The 20071-nt window shown below is 37.5% G+C and overlaps 1 protein-coding gene across 2 annotated transcripts in view; it reads right to left on the bottom strand.

Annotated features, from left to right (window-relative positions):
- Positions 1-2138: 2138 nt before the first annotated feature.
- gabrg2 (gamma-aminobutyric acid type A receptor subunit gamma2) overlaps positions 2139-20071 on the bottom strand; it is a 97692-nt gene continuing 79759 nt past the window's right edge. Inside the window, exons 8-10 of one of the 2 annotated variants that reach the window (XM_022676372.2) lie at positions 13834-14039; positions 9769-9792; positions 2139-3307 (exon numbers count right to left, since the gene is read on the bottom strand). In XM_022676372.2, the coding sequence (XP_022532093.1) occupies positions 3026-3307; positions 9769-9792; positions 13834-14039 (512 nt within the window). In that variant the 3' untranslated portion in view covers positions 2139-3025. The remainder of the gene's footprint in view (positions 3308-9768; positions 9793-13833; positions 14040-20071) is intronic. The other variant, XM_022676373.2, reaches the window with a different exon arrangement.

Genomic DNA, 20071 nt, shown 5'->3' with positions numbered 1-20071 from the left:
ATATAGTATTCAGAGAGCAGAGTCTTGCTATGGATATGTGCATAATGATAAATATTGTCATACTACCCACCCTTAATCCAGACCTCAATATCATTAAATGTGCTTAAAAGGTCTTCACTGTTGTGAAGCCCAAAATGCTCTAACTTTCACAAATTAACTTTAAAGGTCTGGAAAGATCACTAAAAAAAAGAGTCATTTGGAGGAATTGAGGCTGTAAAGAAGGTAAAATTGGATATTAGACTAGAATATTGCAGATTTTGTTGAATAGGTTCTTCAGTAATACTTTACTTGGATAGCCCCTTGTTGATGCCTCATAGATGGTCAATTGACGTTAACTAAATGTCCATTAAATGGAAGTGAATTCTTAGTTGAATGTATATTAGCATATGTTTTGCATTATAAGGTGCACTTAAAGGCCTTTTTTCAAAAATCTTATAATAATCCAGTCAGGTATTAAGGAGCAGTAAAGCCACTCTGCTAAAGTGCAGAGTTATACAGGAGCTTCAGTTTAGTTCTCCAGCATCGAGACTGGAGCAGTATTAGCATTAGCCGCTAACCACACAAAGCTCTAGCTCTTTTGCCATATAGAGGTGAGTATTATCATCCTGTAGCCTGCTGCTAACGCAGGCTAGCACTACCGGAGCAGCATTAGCTTTACCTGCTAACCACGCTAAGCACTAGCTTTTTCGCCGTTCAGAGGTGAGTAAATTAGCCTGTAGTCTGCATGTTCACCATGTTAAAACAAGCTACGAGGGACGAAACACTATCTAATATAATCCTGGGTTACCAGAACACTTAGGGTTTCTCAGTATAGACGCTAATCGTGGATAGCCTTAGGGAAAATCCGCAAATCTAAGCTTACTGTAAATAAACAGAAGTGCCTTACTCACCCAAACACACAGTTTTAAGGACAGAAATCTGTGTAGATTAACATCCAGCAGTTTTGTTGACTTTGCTTAGCTTTGCTTTACAGATCTTGACACCTGCTGAATTAGAAGGGAAACATGGCGACGTCCCTATTTCTTACTAGTGTCCCATAATGTGCCTTATAATTCAGTGCACCTTAAGTATGTATGTAGCCCCACATTCAAACCTTAAGAATTAAAAGTGTAGGAGGTTATACAGTTATGTTTTAGGCTAACAGTAGGTTTAGGAGTAGGTTTTAGGGTAAATTACACTGAGAATTGTTTACATTCAGCAGTTAGTTGAGCATCCAAGAGGTATCTATAATGGACCATCCAAATAAAGTGATACTGAAGCTTCAGCTTTTTTCTGAAGCCTAAAAATTAAGAACTTATAATATATTATAAACTAATATATGTGCATAGTGCCATTGTCTGAACAAAACCTTTTAAAATAAATTTTAAATTACCAGCTGCCTTTTACACCCTATCCAAAATGTTATTTATTTATTAATTTTCTCCTCAATTATTTAGAGACAAGTGAAAAAATTTCTTATAGAAATTTCTGATAGAAATTGTTGACTGTTGGCTTTAGAAATTTTTACATAAATTGTATAATTGTACTATTACCATTATTGTGAACAAGATTGAGCTAATCAGATAACTGAATAATTGTAATATTAACTTTAATTTTAAATACTGTAGCATGTAAATGGAAGCTGGTGTTTTTACAGTCTTTCAAATAATTCAATAATTTTCAAAAATACTGATGATACTATATATATATTCATGTCTTCAGGATTTGTGCTAAAATGAGCAAAAACATCCCAATAATAAACCTCTAGTGTGTATTGTGACTGTCTGTTGGTAATTATAGATACATAAAATTTTCAAAGAGGAAAATGCAGACTGTTTTGAAAAGTACAGAACATGAGAACTTTACTTTATTATTATTATTATAGTTTTTGGTGTTTTTTCACCAGTAACTGTACAACATAGCCCATAAAACAAATGAGGAAACGGTCAGACATCTGAAGGTAGTGGAGTGAATAAATTACGTACAGTCTCGTGTGTGTGAGTTTATGAATATGCGAATATGCATTAGCGCTTCTTTGTGGATTGTATTCACTGAGCCACTTGAGATAAGCCGAGCTTTTTCCAGACGAAGAAGAAAGAATGTTCTCTATTTGTTCTTTTTCTTTTTTAAAAATCATATTTAACTGGTGTTGTTTTTTATTTTAGATTTTTTTTTTTTTTCATATTTTTATCCATAACCATCAACAGAAGACCTTTAAATATATGGTTTTGTTTTTGGCCTGAAAAGGTGCATGCAATAGATGTAAATCACTACATTGTACAGTATTAAATTATTTACATCCTCTGTACAGATGACCATAGATCTGACCAGCCGTGACAACACATGAGGGTCAACAGAGAGCGGAAAACTTCAAATACTTAAAATTTCACGTTCAGTATTTTTTGTGTGTAACTCTAAAATGACAAGACAACTCAAATGGATCGATACACTGCTTTAAAATAAATAAATAAATAAATGAATAAATAAATAAAAACAACTCTGTGAGTGCTGGGCTTTACGGTGTTGCCCAAAGTGCCGTTCTGCTCTATGTGGTGCTGATCACACCACGTCTTGTTGTCCGAGGGGATTCTGGGAAATGTAGTCATGCAGCTCGATTTGAGCCCCGCCCCTCCCTGCAATATATTTGTACATTTTTCATAGAACATATTTTTCAGAGAATCCCAGATGTGCTATAAGTTTTAGGTTCCTCTTATTTTTTAAACCCTTTAACCTATTTTGCTACAACGTTTGCTTTGTACACAACACACACACACACACACACATATGCAAACACACACACACACTAAAATAAAATCATACCAATTAAACAAAAGCGACTCACAAGACGTACCGAAAGAAGCTGTTTTAACTTTTTAAGTATTCGCTCGTCCAAAGAAACACACAAATGAGCGTCGCTTGAGTGCCGAACGCCCCCAGATAAGTAAGTCGACGAATAAATAAATAAATAAATAAATTAGTAAATCAATAAATAAGGCCAGCTAATATGGACACGGTGCAGGCGGGACGGGAGCAGGTGGGGTCTATTTTAGAGATACAGATAGGACACCCAGTAGACGAGGTTGAAGAGACCGAACGCCGTGGGGAAGAAGATGCGGGCGTATGAGTCTATCTTGGCGACGCGGATGTGCAGGCGCCCGTGGCGCCACGCCCCAGAACGGCAGTCCTCGAAGCAGCAGAAGAAGCTGGTGCAGTCCTTCCCGTCCAAACACTCGTAGCCGTACTCTTCGTCGCGCTCCTGCATGTGCGTGGCATTGTTCATCTGGATGGCCGTGGCCGAACGGGGGCGGATGTCCACCGTGGGGGCTTGCTATAGGGACAAAAAGGCAGGGTTAGTCAAGGGGTATGAGGAATGTATCCTATACAATGAACTGAACTGGGGGCAGCGTTTAAAGAGCCCATATCCTACACTTTCACCCCCCTGTTATTAAGAATTTTCATCACGATGTGCACAAATCATTTATATAAATATATATAAACTGCTGTAGGCTGAATGTGTGGAATAAACTGCTGTAGGCTGATAGGCTAAATGGGTGGAGCTAAATTGCTGTAGGCTGAATAGGGGGGTCTAAACTGCTGTAGGATGAAAAGGTGGGTCTAAACTGTTGTAGGATGAATGGGTGGGGCTAAACTTCTGTAGGCTGAATAGGGGGGATCTAAACTGTTGTAGGATGAATGGGTGGAGCTAAACTGCTGTAGGCTGAATGGGTGGAGCTAAACTGATATAGGATGAATAGGTGGGTCTAAACTGCTGTAGGCTGAATGGGTGGAGCTAAACTGCTGTAGGCTGAATGGGTGGAGCTAAACTGCTGTAGGCTGAATGGGTGGAGCTAAACTGCTGTAGGCTGAATGGGTGGAGCTAAACTGCTGTAGGCTGAATGGGTGGAGCTAAACTGCTATAGGATGAATGGGTGGGTCTAAACTGCTGTAGGCTGAATGGGTGGAGCTAAACTGCTATAGGATGAATAGGTGGGTCTAAACTGCTGTAGGCTGAATGGGTGGAGCTAAACTGCTGTAGGCTGAATGGGTGGAGCTAAACTGCTGTAGGCTGAATGGGTGGAGCTAAATGGTAGTAGGCTGAATGGACTAGAGCTTAACTGCTGTAGGCTAATTAGGGGGGGGTCTAAACTACTGTAGGATGAATGCGTGGGGTAGCCTAATTTATATATCTGGACTGTTTGGGGTAGGAAATGTATGCTTTGTATGTTCTAAAGTTTAACATTTAGACCTTATTTATTTTTTATTTCTTAACTTTTCATGATATGGGCTCATTAAACCCAAAGGTTTATTTTGTCAATGAAGCATATTTTACAACATGATATACAGCAGTATCATGTTTAATTGTCAAAAAACTGCTTAAAACTACAAGCAGAATGGGATGCAAACTACTTGTTTTCTGTGCAAACCGTAAACAAAAATCATCAGACAAACCTTTGCATTCAGCTGTGTGCTCTTTTTTTATACCCTTATTAGTAGTGTACGTGTTAAGCTAGTGCTGGGCAACCCCTGACAAACAGGTTAAAAGTTTAATTAAAGTTATAATTAAAGATCCTGTATGTATATGAAGGGTATCCCTGTTCAGCTGTCTCGTTCTTTTTTATGTTTCTATAATATGAACAGAGAAGGGGCTTTACAGAACATTCCCTCAGACGACCTAAGACTTTGCACAGTGCTGTTGCACAGATCCTTGCTCTGGCAGTTCATATTTAAGCACAAGACAAAAGAGTCATTTGCGTAATAAATCCAGTCATTGCGCGCGGTTAAATCGGCTTTAATGAGCTGCAGTAGTTTAACCTCGCTCCTCCTGAAGACCCTCGTTCAGTCCTTCACACTAATTGAGTGACGGGACTGCGCCCGACTGCCTGCGCTGTACTGCGGACGAGGGCCTGCATTGACATTTAAATTAGACACTCTGGGCTCCCGTTATCAATCAGCTGCACGCTGGCGCTGCCCGGGCTCCTGAAGGTGCCGCCGCCTTTATACTGCACTAACGAACTGAAGCTTTCCCTGACACTGCAGTCCTCATTCAATCAGATCCGCACTGACCTTTACCACAAAGAGCCAGACCGTGTAGATGATGTTCTGTTCTTTAGAACTTTCAAACATCAACGATTTAGAGTGCGCCCCTAATTAGTAATTGCATAAAATTACTGTAATTGTGTTAGTGACTAGATAGCGTATAATGCATGTTAAGTATGCTCAAATATACACTATACATACTGAGAACCGGTCATTTTTTGAGTGTCACGCATACAACACAATTATATTGCTGATTGACCAAACTGGCCTTGACGGTCAACCAGAGTGATAAAGATTATCATAACGGTCAATCTCTTTGGTCAGCTAATCCATCAAAGTCAAATACACACCCTATGCCTGTCAACAGCTAAACTGGTTTACTAGTATAGAAAACCAGCTTCACCATCAAAGACTAAGGCTTAGGCCATTAGTTTAGGCCATCTAAAATCAGTTACCAACAAAAGAGTGTCTCAAACAGTGTTCATATCAGCAGGGATTTGTAGCCATTAATTGTCCACTACTAGTCACAATGTAGCTGAATAATCATTAATCTGTAATTTCAGAGTTGTACTAGTGATGCATTAATATCAATAGTATTGCTGTGTATTTAACTGATACCATGCTCATTGACTCGCACTCGTCATCACAAACAAGGCTCTGATACCAACATTCAATATTGCTGCGCTTATGAACAGACTACTCTTGTTTCCGGCAACTTCCGCTCATATTGGAATTATATTCAGTCCCAGATTCATTCAGAGCACATGAGTAGGCACGAGTAAGAGTCCCCACAAAGTTTCATTTGATTGGCTGATGTGGTCCTGACGTAACACGATAGTGCTGTGGTATTAAAAATATGTCCACAGAGTAAAAGTAATCTTTATTTTTTTATCCTAGCATCATTTTTATTTGCATAAGCATAGGTTTGTTTGGGGCTCCGAGTGGTTCAGCGGACTAAGTGGCCCTGCCACTATGATCAGGAGATCCTTGGTTCGAATCCCGGTCATGCAGCTCCCGAGAGAGCAAAATTAGCCAGGCTCTCTTAGGGAGGGTAGATGGTGCTCTCTCCCAACATCACTCCCAAGGAGTGTAGCAGCTGAATGGGTGGAATAATTGACCTAGCTAAATTTGGAAGAAAAGCGTGATAAAATAAAGTAAACATGTATGTTCGTTTGTAAAAAAAAAACTTGTACTCATACTCGTTTGAAAACAAAAGGTATCAATGCATTACTAGTTACTTTATATTTCATATAAAATGGGACAGCACTGTTGCACTAAATTGTTCAAAAAGCTGAAAATAAATGCTGTTAATTACTGTAACCTACAGTATTTTAAATCCTAAACAAAAATGATATAAAACTCAGTAAACAGACCATTTAACCCATTTCACATTTTGAATTTGTTGGTGTGACTGCATGCATTTTGCCCAGCACTAGTGCATTATGGGTGCTTTAGTGTCCCTTTGAAAAACGAGTTGAGTTTACAGATCAACTGCCTGGGGCTCTGACCAAGCTGGGTCACATGACTCGCTTCTCAAAGGGCGGTGCACAGGAAAAGAAAGCAAAAAGGAAGCAAAAGAGAACACTCGGGAACCGTTCCAGATAAACACTGCAGAACCACAGCTTTAACCGCATGAAATCAGACAACCTTCTTCATTATTCTTCCTTTACTTTCATTCTGAAACTACTCTGCTACATTCTGTCTCAAAGCTTAAAGGCTTTTGATAAAAAAAAAATCAGATTTTAAAATGTTCAGATTTACATTTTGTAAACTTTTTTATCTGAATCATTTCTGACTGAAAGTTTTTATTGAAATAAGAAAGAAACTGTGACCAAGTGTATATTGTAAATAAAAAAAAGCTTAGCCTGTTACTAAGTCATTTAGCTTTTTACTGAGTTCTTTGACATTAGCACAGCTAGCAAGTTAACTTGCAGTTCGTGGATTAGCTTGGGGCTCAGGTCTTTGGTTATGGTTAGCACATTAGCTCATATTTATCTCACAGAAACAGATTTATTGACAAAAAAACTGTTACTGTGTAAGATTAAAGTCAGTTCATAAGACTTGTGTTTGGGGCTTAGGTTTAGCTGGATGCGTTAGCCTGTTTTTAGCATGTTTGCTCACAACTAACATTATACCTTACAATGAGCATGTGCTTGGCTTCTCTAAGAACTCAACACTAAATAAATGTTTTAGTAATAATTATTAATAGTTTTCTTTAGCACTTAGTAAAAATATATTGCAGGGTATTGTATAAAACAATATATATTCAATTGAATGATTATGCTTAAGAAAATTTGAAATATTCTACCATATATACATCGTTAGGGTCAATATACAATTAAATGTATGAATTGTGACATACACTAAGGTAGTCAGAGCTACAGTCACACATGTGGGTGTTTATATATTAGTAATACTGGTAATAAATATACAGTTTAAAGCTAGTTTATAAGCTACTGTTTTATATTGAGCTCTATACTCTAACTCTAAGGGTTAACTCCTCCTCTTTTCCAAATTTCTGTCCTAGCACTTTCCTAACTTTCAGCTTAACTTTTTTCATCATTGATTTATTCTGAAATGATTCTTGAGCTGCTTCTGAAGGCTGAAGTGCTTAAGCTAAAACCCGACCAAGGACTCAGATTAGCATTAGATTTTACATCATTCAATTTGCATTCAGAACGTTAAATAGGTCGCTGGCGTGACCTCACCTTCCCTCGGGTTTCAGCCGTTCACTGCTTAACTGTAACGTTGTCTAATTATAGACCTGCCAACCCGGCTTTGTTGATGTTTTAATGATCACACTGGCTAAAGCTGTCAATCCCGGCCACAATGATGGCCATTTAATTGCTGTTAAGCCAGTTTAGGGTTGGGGGGCGGGGTTGTCTACTTCAGGCTGTTAAGGCTCTGCTGACTCTTTAAAAAGCGTCAGGTTAAAAGCCTCACACACACTCACACACTCCCACACTTATACACAGACACGCACACACACACCCGGGAAGACCAGTAGGCAGGGATAAAATAAATCTGTCACTCTTTAACTGATCCATCCATGCCCCGCCCACAAATGTGTTCTTTCATAGCAGCTGTTGCGAAGACAGCAAGAATCCCATTAAACTCAATGAAAAAGACTGACATTGACCACTCTCTTTTTATTCTTCAATGGTCAGGGCACCACAGGACCACCATACAGCAGGTGTTATTTGAGTGGTGGGTCATCCTCAGTACTGCATTGACACTGATGTGGTGGTGGTGTGTTAGCTTGTTCTGTTCTGGTACAAGTAGATCAGACACAGCAGTGCTGCTGGAGTGTTTAAACAATTGCTGTGGCAGAAATGGATTCCGATTCCCTCATTAATGTTGCACTATATAGGGAGGGACTATTTATTCCACTAAGTAGCGATGAAACACAAGTGAATTTGGACACTCCATCATTATAAACGTGCACTTGCTTTGGTCGCTTAAAAACAATTACGCGACAGGCTGTTTAAAACTCTGTTCACACACGAGCTGAGCTAATCCACACATTAATGAACTACATGGAGAAATGTGTGAAATTAACTGTATGAAAATTGTCTGGAGGAAATGCTGTGCGTTGACAGGTAGACAAAATAAGTGTAATAAGTGTTGTTTTGAGGGTTATTATGTATGAGTAATCACTTTTTACATTGCTTGCAAGTTTATTTGTATGTACTATTATTACTCTTCTGTTTGCTTTGGTTACTGTGTCCTTTCATACAACACATAAATAATAAAAAAATAATAAAAATGCAGATAAAATAATTTAAATTATTTTATCTGCAATTAATCAATTCAGTAGTGATAATTAGGATAAAATATTTTATATAAGGACATGTTGGAATAAACCCTGTAATGTTGTTGATATTCTGATTATCAGCTTTTTATTTTTTTTGGGCTGTTTTCTCTGCATTCTGGCGAAATGATGATTTTTTTTAGCTAGACAAAAATATAACAATGGAAACACAGTCCACTATGTCCACTCACTGTCCTCTCTCTCTATTAGACTCTCCCAGCTAGGTGCTGCAACATGTAGATGTACCAGCACAACACGTACACTAACACACCACCCCCACGCCAGTGTTACCACAGTATAAGAATGACCCCCCCACCCAAATAATAGCTGCTCTGTGGTGGTCTTGTGGGGTTCAGACCATTGAAAAACAGGGTAATAGGAGTATGAAAACGTATGAAGAGAAACAGAAGTGTACCATATGCTCAGTTGAGCTGAGAACAAAACAAGGAGGTGATCATAATGTTATGCTAGATCAGCGTATATAATAATAACACTCTAAATATAGGTATTATGATAAACCATGAGGAGGTGGAGCTACAGTCTCGCACTAGGGTTGAATAGGATGTTGCCAGCCTTGCTACAGTTGCTATGAAAAAAAGCATTTGTGGGCGGAGCTTGAACAGGAAAATCACCAGTAGTAACAGTAACAGTACAGATGCATACCGTACATGTGCAGCACCATAAGCATTGAACGAGGGTTGTTAAAGAAGTGAGTATATTTAGGAGTGTATTTCGTGTACTGTGAGTTAGTTTTCATTGCTGTCTATCAACACAAGGCGTCCTTCATTAACGTTAGCACGATGCTAAGGGCACTTGTGATTGATGGGTTAGGTTGAAAACAACAATGATGGGACAGGCACGAGAGCAGTGTGTGTGTGTGTGTGTGTGTGGCGCTAGCAGACACATGCAAGAGGGTTTCAACTCGTACACAAGCGATATACCTTTGAGGAAAAGAGCCGGAGGAGCTTTTGTCCACAGGAAACAAAGAACATGTGGAATTAAAGAAATAAAAAAGAAAAGAAAAGCAACAGCAACAAGAACCAACAACAACAAGAACAACAACAACAACAACAATGTCAACTACAAATGTACAAACAAAATAAGCAACAGAATGTCATAAAGAACAAATTGAGAGTGGGAAGAGATCAACTTACTTTAATACAGTACAACACGCACACGTAATACATTAACTACACACACAGGAGGAAGATGCATGACCAGATATGTTAGGACCAGGTTCTCTTCAGTCTTCATGTGCACTGGTTGTCACTTTTATTTGCAGAAAAGCAGGTCAACTAGATTCACTATTGCTTATGCTATCCTTTAAATATGCAGATTAATATAACGTTTACATTTACGTTTAACTGACTTTGCTATATATTGTGAGAATGAAGTGTTTCCTTCATTTTATGTACATGTAATTTGAATTGTAAAGCCAATGCGTATCAATATTCTTATTAAACAAAAGTTGAAACCTTAAAAAATATAATGTAAAATCAACCAATTAAGAATTTTCATTGATATATTGATATACTCTATATAAACATAAGTATTGGTGCACCCACTAATTTATTCAATCATCAATGGTATTACAAGAAGTTTATCCTGCTTTTGTTGGAGTACCTGTCTCTAGATTTTAGACTATTGCTGTGAGGATTTGATTGCATTCAGAGGAAAAAAGGAAAATTCTGAGGTTAGGTTTTTGTGATCTTATCACATCCAGAAGTATTGTCATCATTCCAGACAATATATTTTCCACTGCTGTAAAGCTCAATACACCAGCAGACACATTTTTGTTCAAAATGTATTTACCAAAATCAAACCACCAAATTACACTGAAGTTCATGTTACAGTGTGATAATCGTAGGTGGTGTTATATACAGGCTGACCCATATTCATGTGCATTATTAGTACTGTACCTTATGAAGGTAATAATTAAAATTACCAGAATGTCAGTCAGAATGATCCTTTGTTTTTGTAAAAGTTGCGCAGAACTTATTTCACATATACATCATCAGCAGACACATTTTAGTTCAAAATGTATTTATCAAAATTAAACAAACCACTAAATTACACTGAAGTTCACGTTTTGGAGAGTTCACATATTAATTCTAGTTTCTTGGCTGTACAGTGTGATAATCGTAGGTGGTGTTATATACAGGCTGACCCATATTCACGCTGCACTATTAGTACTGTACTCTACATTATGAAGGTAATAATTAAAACAGTTGGAATGTTAGTCAGAATGATCCTTTGTTTTTGTAAAAGTTACGCAGAACTTATTTCACAGCTCTGCTGGTGCCCAGTGGAGGAGGCACTGGTAGCGTTAGCACTGGGTCAGCAGTTGGGCAGCTTTAAAACTGATGAGAATTACTTTAGTATTAATACTTTAGTATTATTATTATCAATCTGGAAAGATATTAGGCTTTGTGGATTTTGCCTCATTATTTGTTTACTTAATACCAAGAAAATAACAAAATATTTGGTCCAAATGAAAATATATAAATGACTAAAATGAATTATGTACGAAACTGTCTATACTGTTGAGGGAAGGGCTTATACTAGTTTCTAAAGCAAAGCTCTGAGCATTACTCAGGTCAGGTCAGCACCATTATTCCAGAGAACACAGTTTAACTGCTCCACAGCTCTGTGCTGTTGTTGGTGCCAATAAATTTAGTTTTAGAGTCCTATTCTATTGGCAGTTCCTCTCTTCAAGGACTAGAGATACAGTACAACTACACTAAATTATGTACAAAGTTTTGTGGGATAATTTAGATTTATAAGATATTTATTTTTTTCAGTTCATTCCCCTTTTTCCTTAGGTGGTGCATTTACACAGACCAGCCACAATGATAAAATCACCTGCTTATTATTGTGAAACTCTGACCGACCAATGAATGGAAAATATTTTAGAAATATTTTAGAAACTGTCCAAATTGACCTGCAATAAAATACAGTATGATTGTGTATTTAAATTAAAAAGGTGTCAGTACAAACTTGTGGATAAAAGTAATGATAATATATTTAATTTAATTTGGTTATATAATAAAACTTCACTATATGTGATATTTTCACACAGACTGAAGTATGAACCTAGTCCTCTTTCCATGCAAATTACATCAGTAATAAACAATCACCACTCAACAGTTAAACAGATCATGATAGTACTGCCATCGTACACTTTACGAACACTTTACGAATAAAGCTGCAATATTTCTGAACTCTGTTCATGATAAAAAGTGCCTATAATAGATGTTGGCAGTTCTCGCATTGGACCTGAGCAGAGCGTCCACCAGTGCAGGAAAGCCAAACTGGTGGAAGCAGCTCGAGAACTTTTTCCCCAATTAATCTGCCCGAGTTTTAGACCCACCAATCAAATCAGAGGGTTTTTGGGACCCATTTAAGCGTCTAAAAGCGGAACGACCTCGTTTGCTAAGAACGACATCCTTCAGACTGAAGATACTGGGCGCCGTCTGAGGTGCCATCAAACCAGTCCAGTAATGGGACTGATGGTGGCATTACTACAAACGATAAAAGCAAGGATTAAGGGCAAGTCTCAATACCACATTACTCAGAGAGAGGGGCCGACTGGCCCCTAGCTTATTATACCCAATAGACTAAGCTTAACCCAGGAAGATGGCTGACTTCCATGTGGAAGCCCTGCCTGGCTGAAGAGACTGAGATGTAAAGATAGATCTACTCTGGATGTGTTAACCCATAGAATTCACAGTTACAGACAGTGAGATTAAAAATCATACTGTAATAATGCATTTACATATTTTGAATTTAAACCTCATTAAACACTGACATGCCAAAAAGTCATGGGACAGCAGTATGCAACTTCATTATGATCCTGATTTGTCATTTTAGGGGTCTACCTGACATTGGCCACACCTGTATAAGTTGTGAGGTGTTATCTTGTAAGTGATACATTATAGTGTTGTCACAATACCAAAATTATTATTTTCAAAACAATACTTAATAATTAAATAATTTAATATCGATACAGAATCAACCTCAGCAAAAACATAAGACATCAGAAAGGAATGGAATAACAGAAGATCAAACATGGAATTAAATTGTATTCGTTGTGATGATGTTTATTAGTCAGAACATAATTGTACGGAATTTCTTTGATAGTAAACTTTGTCTGTGAGCTGTCTAAGAGGAGAATCCCTCCTCACCAGAAAGTCATTGTTCAATGTTTTGATTCAGTCACCCACTGAAAAGCAGAGGGCGTCTAAAAGCTGCAAGACATTTAAACTTTAAAATCTGCTGATATTTTATGAATTATCATGTGATCTGTGTGGTGTTTGGACACTTTGAGGAATATGGGAACACGATGATTTGAGTGTAGAGTTCATTCATTGAGTGAATCGGTTTACAAATCGAGTGCAAATTGGAATCAATGATTCAAAACATTGTTTACACATTCTGTACTGGTACTAAATACCTTCAGGTATTGAATCGTTTTTAATCAGGGAGGAACCGAGGTTCTTTTGTAGTATTGGTATAATGTGCAACACTGGTATATCATAGAAGACATTAACACTTACACTGGACAATGATGCACTCTGGTAGAAATCACTCACTTCCACATTTAATGCAGGAGACCGCACACACATATCCTACAGGTCAGTGCAGCGTTCCTTAAATTACATTAAATACTATTAGTTCCTGTCCCATGATATTTGGCATTTAATTTTTTTTTCTTTAGAGATATTTTATTACATATGATCTGAATTTAGCCAAGAAGTTTACAATCTTGTTTAATGTAAATAAAAATAAGATTTGATTTGATTAGATAATGCTTATATTTACATGGTACAGCAGTATAGCAATGATAGTGCTGAACTTCTAAGGGTAAAACTGAATCACCCAGATCTGTCCATAAACCTAAACTAAATTAGGAATTTGTTTTGCATGAGTATTGAGACTTATAAGCCCATATAATAATTTTAATAAAATCACTTATTAGCTGGCTACAACATTAGAACAATACTCACAGGATTTTTCTTCTTCTTGTCTTTGTTTTTGCTGGGTTTGCGGTTGCTCACGAAGTAATGCAGCGTTCCGTATTCAATCAGAGCGGCGAAGACGAAGATGAAGCACACGGACACAAACAGGTCCATGGCCGTGACGTAGGAGACTTTAGGCAGGGACTTCCTGGCGATGGTACTCAGCGTGGTCATGGTCAGCACAGTGGTGATTCCTGGAGAAGGACGTGGTCTAGATTAGATTGGCATACAAGCTAATCATGTGGTTAATTAGCTCCCTATTATATCAATTTAACAGTTATTTCTTGCTTTAAAACAAAAGTTATCTTTTGGGGGTGCTATAATGATCAATACTGTTCATGTGATTTTCACACACATTCTGAGAGTCTTCAATATTAACCGCCAAAATATGACTTCAATAGGCACACTGTACACTAGATACATTGGATTTTCTTAACCCCTTAACAGACAAAAAAAAAATTCTGCCTTATATTACATGCCTATACCTTTAGAATTTCTGTTCAAACATTACATTAAAAGGTTTCATGTTTGATAAGAAACATTACTGAAAATCCTAATTGTAACTGTAATAAAAATATGAAAATATACTATATAAAATATACTTTCTAAGTAAATGTGCAAGTATCAAAACATAATTTATAAAATCAATAGAAATTTAATTCTAAACTTCATTCTAAAATCATTTATGTCTATTTTAAAATGTAAGAATTTGGGGTTCATTCTTGTTCTCTGATCTGAAAATTTTAAGTGGAGCATAGAATGGGCAGGCAGTTTCTCCAAGTGTCCTGTAGGAGCCTCCAAAGCCCTCAAAGTTTTCAGAATGTAAATAACTTTTTTACTGCAGAGAAAAGGCCAAGGCCTGCTATGGAGTTAAATAACTTTTTAAAACATTTAGTTATTGTTACTATATTGTAAGTTAATTTAATTAGTTTTTTTTTGTTATGTCAATTGCTTTTCACAATAATTCTATTGAATTATTGAATTCAGGTGCATAAAATATATTTTTGCTTTTTGACTTCTTTTTTCATTCCATTCAAGTGAAATATAGATTTAAAATTCTCAGAAAATTAGTTGGAGAAAGAAAAACGCTATAGAGTGAACAGTATAGAACACAGCCAGCACTGAGTAAGCAGCGCAGAAAATGATGCTTATTCTTACAGCCTACAACACAAAGGTCAGGCATTTAATGTAGATATACTACAGTATAACATAAAAGCTACAGTTGTACCAAAGTGAGTCGGCACTGTAAAAACAATCTATAGAATCTACTCAATAAATGTAAAAGCATTTTTTTTACTATTTATTAAAAAAAAAAAAAAAAAACGATTGTTGCTTCTTTATCTACTTCATATTTATTAGTCACATATTATTTATTATATTTTAATATGACCTGCTAACCACTACTTATTCAGAGAATGTTAAATTTACTTCTAAAAATCTACCCTGTTATACTCACTAAAACATGCACCAATAGCCTTCCTGTAGTCACAGTGTTTTATAATCGACAAGTTGAACTCGCCTTGAGCACAATCATTGAGTCAAGAGCCTGATATCATGTTCAAAAATGAAAGTGCTAGTTAGTTACCTAAGTAGCTTAAGCTATATGCAAACCATGCCCCTGTCAAATACAACAGGTAGTGAGCTAACTAGCTTATTTAAAGAAACCAACATTTTTACCATGAATCTGCAACCTGCTACCATCATTGTCAGCTGCTAGCTACTATTACTTTCTTATTATTAAGGCTGAGTAGCACTAACTAGCTAGCTAGTTAGCTAGCAAACCTAGCTAGGGTTAGCTAACTTTGTTTGCACTGTTAGCACTGGCTGCATGTGTTAATTATTAGCCTGCTACGAGAGCCTGCCTGTGCTAGAGGGGTACATTTCTCGTTATACACAAGCTACTACAGCTCTGGAAAAAATAAGATGCCACTTAAAAATGTGAGACAAAACTTTTTTTAGTTTTATTTAAGTTGATTTAATTCAAAGATCTGTTTGAAGGTATACACAAATGTTCACTTTAAAATATAAAAATATTAAATTTAAAGTCATTAAAGCTTTACCGTGCAGGGTTGTTAACACATAGCACACACAGTCAATGTATCATATTTGTGGTTTTGGATTTTTATTTATTTATTTATTTATTTATACTTGATTCTATTTAAGTTGAGTTCTGCATTTCACTGCAGATAATCAGTGTATCTTAAGGTTAATGCTGGGATGTGTGTGGGCCTCTACCTGGAATGATTAAAGAAGGATTAAAAATTATGTCACAGCCGTTAATCCTCTCCAGTGTACCATTACATTTTGTCTCCCCTGAAACATTTTAGGACAAAATGACTGAATGACAGAATGGTTTCACTTTTTTCAGTTTGGGAAAATGACTACTGGTCTTAAGAAATGCTTATTACAAAAATAAGGCATGCACTGAAATTGGAATTTTGCATAGTTACCACAGAGGTTTAAATTCATAATAAATAATGGACTAATAATGGACGGTCATGGCATTTGATTTTCAGCAATTTCTTTAAACTTCTGTAACATATCATAAAAATAAATAATGATATGATATTGTTTCTAAGAAATGATTATTTGACTCTTTGACTGTTCTCAACTGGACAGCAACACTGACAGATATTATGATCTGTTAAATGCATGTCAAGTGGTGAGGTCAGGTGACAAAACAAATCAAAGTTGTGAATTTTAGTAGCCAAAATACATCACATATCAATACCATATTGGTGTAAACAGCATAATATGCAAGAGGGCAAACTAGAACCGGTATAATTTCTCTCATACCGCCACACCACTAGAGGCGCTGCGGAGCGCTGTTTAGAGCAGCACCGCCGAAGAAACACACTCAGCCCTGCTGCTGTTTCTACTGTAGGAGTGTTTTTATCCCAGTAGAATAGAGCAGTAACTACAGACCTTTTAAATATATTAATACTATCAATAATCAATAATAATATATTGTAAATTGATATTAAACTTGTGTCTTACTTGTACAATAGATATTTTGAGAAATATCTCTTGAATATGTAAACAATGCCTATTTTAGGTCTATTTATAGTGTTTATGGAACTATTTAAAATATTTATTTTGTAAAGGGAGCCGTGTTAAATTTGTTGGCGTATCTCTTTTTAAGATTTTAAGGTCTATTGTTTAAATTCTTCAGTTTTTCTTTTCTAATAAAGTCTGATTTCTTTATACTTTATGTGTAATTTTGTGGGACAAAGTAAACCCAATACTATTCAAAGGCTTAATTTAAAGCCTTGGTGTTTTACATTTTATGTACTCCTAACAGTACAGTGAATCACAAACCTATATTAAATTTTATTTTACCAAAAATAATAAAAATAATGTGATATACCTTCAGAATCTTGAAAAATATTGTAATATGCATGTTCGGCCATACCGCCCAGCACTAGTTTGTACCCTACTGACCACAAGGGAAGCTGAAAGAACCTTCATTCACCTTGTAATGCCCCGTTATATCATTTAAAACAGTATGCAATTATTTAACACAGTATGACATTAATTAACTGAAACATTTTGCATAGTGTGACTTTAAAACTTAACTAGAAAAGGTAAAGTTCGTGAACGAACTTTAAGTTGGCTTGGAAAAGAACGCTAATAACGTTAAAAAGTTAAAATGGTTGCTAAACGCTAAATGCCAAAAACACGGAAATCTAAAAACGTTTGGCTAAACGTTGAAATCTAAAAATGTTTGGTTAAACGCTGAAAACTAAAAATGTTTGGTTAAACCCTGAAATCTAAAAACATTTGGATAAATGCTAAAATCTTGAAAGTGGTTGCTAGGCAGTTGCTAACGTCTTACAGGTGGTTGCTAAGCTGTTGCTAAGCGGTTGCTAGTTATTTGCTAATGTATTACACATGGTTGCTAAGTGGTTGCAAGGCGGTTGCTAAACAGTTGCTTACGTTTTCCTAGTGGTTGCTAAGGTGTTGCTAAGTGGTTGCTAGGCAGTTGCTATCGTTTCTAATGTGGTTGCTAAGCTGTTGCTAGGCTGTTTCTAACGTTTTCCTGGTGGTTGCTAAGGTGTTGCTAACTGGTTGCTAGGCAGTTGCTATAATTTCTAAAGTGGTTGCTAAGTGGTTGCTAGGCCGTTGCTAACGTTTTCCAGGTGGTTGCTAAGGTGTTGCTAAGTGGTTGCTAGGCAGTTGCTAACGTTTTCCAGGTGGTTGCTAAGGTGTTGCTAACTGGTTGCTAGGCAGTTGCTATAATTTCTAAAGTGGTTGCTAAGTGGTTGCTAGGCAGTTGCTAACGTTTTCCTAGTGGTTGCTAAGGTGTTGCTAAGTGGTTGCTAGGCAGTTGCTATCGTTTCTAAAGTGGTTGCTAAGCTGTTGCTAGGCTGTTTCTAACGTTTTACTGGTGGTTGCTAAGGTGTTGCTAACTGGTTGCTAGGCAGTTGCTATAATTTCTAAAGTGGTTGCTAGGTGGTTGCTAGGCAGTTGCTAACGTTTTCCAGGTGGTTGCAAAGGTGTTGCTAAGTGGTTGCTAGGCATTTGCTAACGTTTTCCAGGTGGTTGCTGAGGTGTTGCTAACTGGTTGCTAGGCAGTTGCTATAATTTCTAAAGTGGTTGCTAAGTGGTTGCTAGGCAGTTGCTAACGTTTTCCTAGTGGTTGCTAAGGTGTTGCTAAGTGGTTGCTAGGCAGTTGCTATCGTTTCTAAAGTGGTTGCTAAGCTGTTGCTAGGCTGTTTCTAACGTTTTCCTCGTGGTTGCTAAGGTGTTGCTAACTGGTTGCTAGGCAGTTGCCATCATTTCTAAAGTGGTTGCTAAGTGGTTGCTAGGCAGTTGCTAACGTTTTCCAGGTGGTTGCTAAGGTGGTTGCTAAGCAGTTAATAGGTGGTTGCAAAGCCCTGGCTGGGGTGCCGGGGTGTCCAAACTTTTGACTGATAGCTGCTCCATACAGCAGCTCCTCCATACACTCACAGTACTGGAGGAGCAGGGGAGAGAAGGGGTTCCGTGCGCAGAGCTGCTCGTGTGTGAGATGGAACTCTGGGCCCCCCATTCATTTCTATGGGAAAATTTCGTACGACAATTGTACGAAAACCGTACGTCGTATCACTTCGCAACCTGCTATTAATTTAAAGATCTCGATAAGATCTATAAGCTCGCCGAATTTGGTGTTCGTATCTCAAAAATTGTGGCAGTTACGGACGTTTAAAATTTGGCCCCATTCATTCCTATGGGAAAAAAATGCGTACGTTTACGAAGTTTTTACGAAAACCGTACGATGTATCACTTAAAAAAGCACAAGCAACCTATTCGGGTATAGGTCCTACGATACTGCAAAATTTCGTGGTTCTACGTCAAAAGCCCTAGGAGGAGATAGTGATTAAATTTTGAGCGCGGAATAATAATAATAATAATAATAAGATTACGAAGAACAGTAAGTTGGCTTTTCCAAGCCAACTTAATTAAGTTGGCTTGTCAAAGCCAACTTACTGTTCTTCTTATTCTTCTTATTATTATTATTATTATTATTCTACGCTAAAATTTCTCAACGCTACTCCTCCTACAGTTTTCGAGCTAGAACCACCAAACTTCACAGGATGGTAGAACCCATAGCCGTGGAGTGTGCTTGTGCTTTTCTAAGCGATCGGAGAACCAGGGTTCTAGCACGGTTCCGTCAAAGTCACTTTTTTCCCCATAGACTTCCATTCACACTTTTTTCAAACTGCTCTAAAAGTCACAATTTTCAAGCTAGAACCACGAAATTTACAAGACATACAGAACTTGCAGAGACGTTTCAGACGATATGCTGATCTCACCGATACGATTTTCGGTTTTCGTAAACTTATCGTACGAACTTTCCCCATAGGAATGAATGGGCGGAATGTTGGCCATCTCACACACACCAGCCGATCCTGCGCACGGCCCCCCTCTCTGCCCTGCTCCTCAGTACTGTATCTGTATGGAGAAGAGACTGCTGAACACAACCCACACCAGAACCAATACCACACTACACACACACACCACACACCACACATACCCCACACCCCACACAAACTCCACACACCACACACTCTACACACCCCACACACTCCACACCACACATACCCCACACCACACATCATACCCCACACCACACACACCAAACCCCACACACACACCACACACTCTACACACAACACACAGTCCACTCCCCACACTACATACACTCCACATCACACACACTCCACATCACACACACTCCACACCACAC

Source organism: Astyanax mexicanus, chromosome 17, assembly GCF_023375975.1.
Source record: "Astyanax mexicanus isolate ESR-SI-001 chromosome 17, AstMex3_surface, whole genome shotgun sequence".
NCBI lineage: Eukaryota > Metazoa > Chordata > Actinopteri > Characiformes > Acestrorhamphidae > Astyanax > Astyanax mexicanus.
This window is presented reverse-complemented; position numbering and strand designations above follow the sequence as displayed.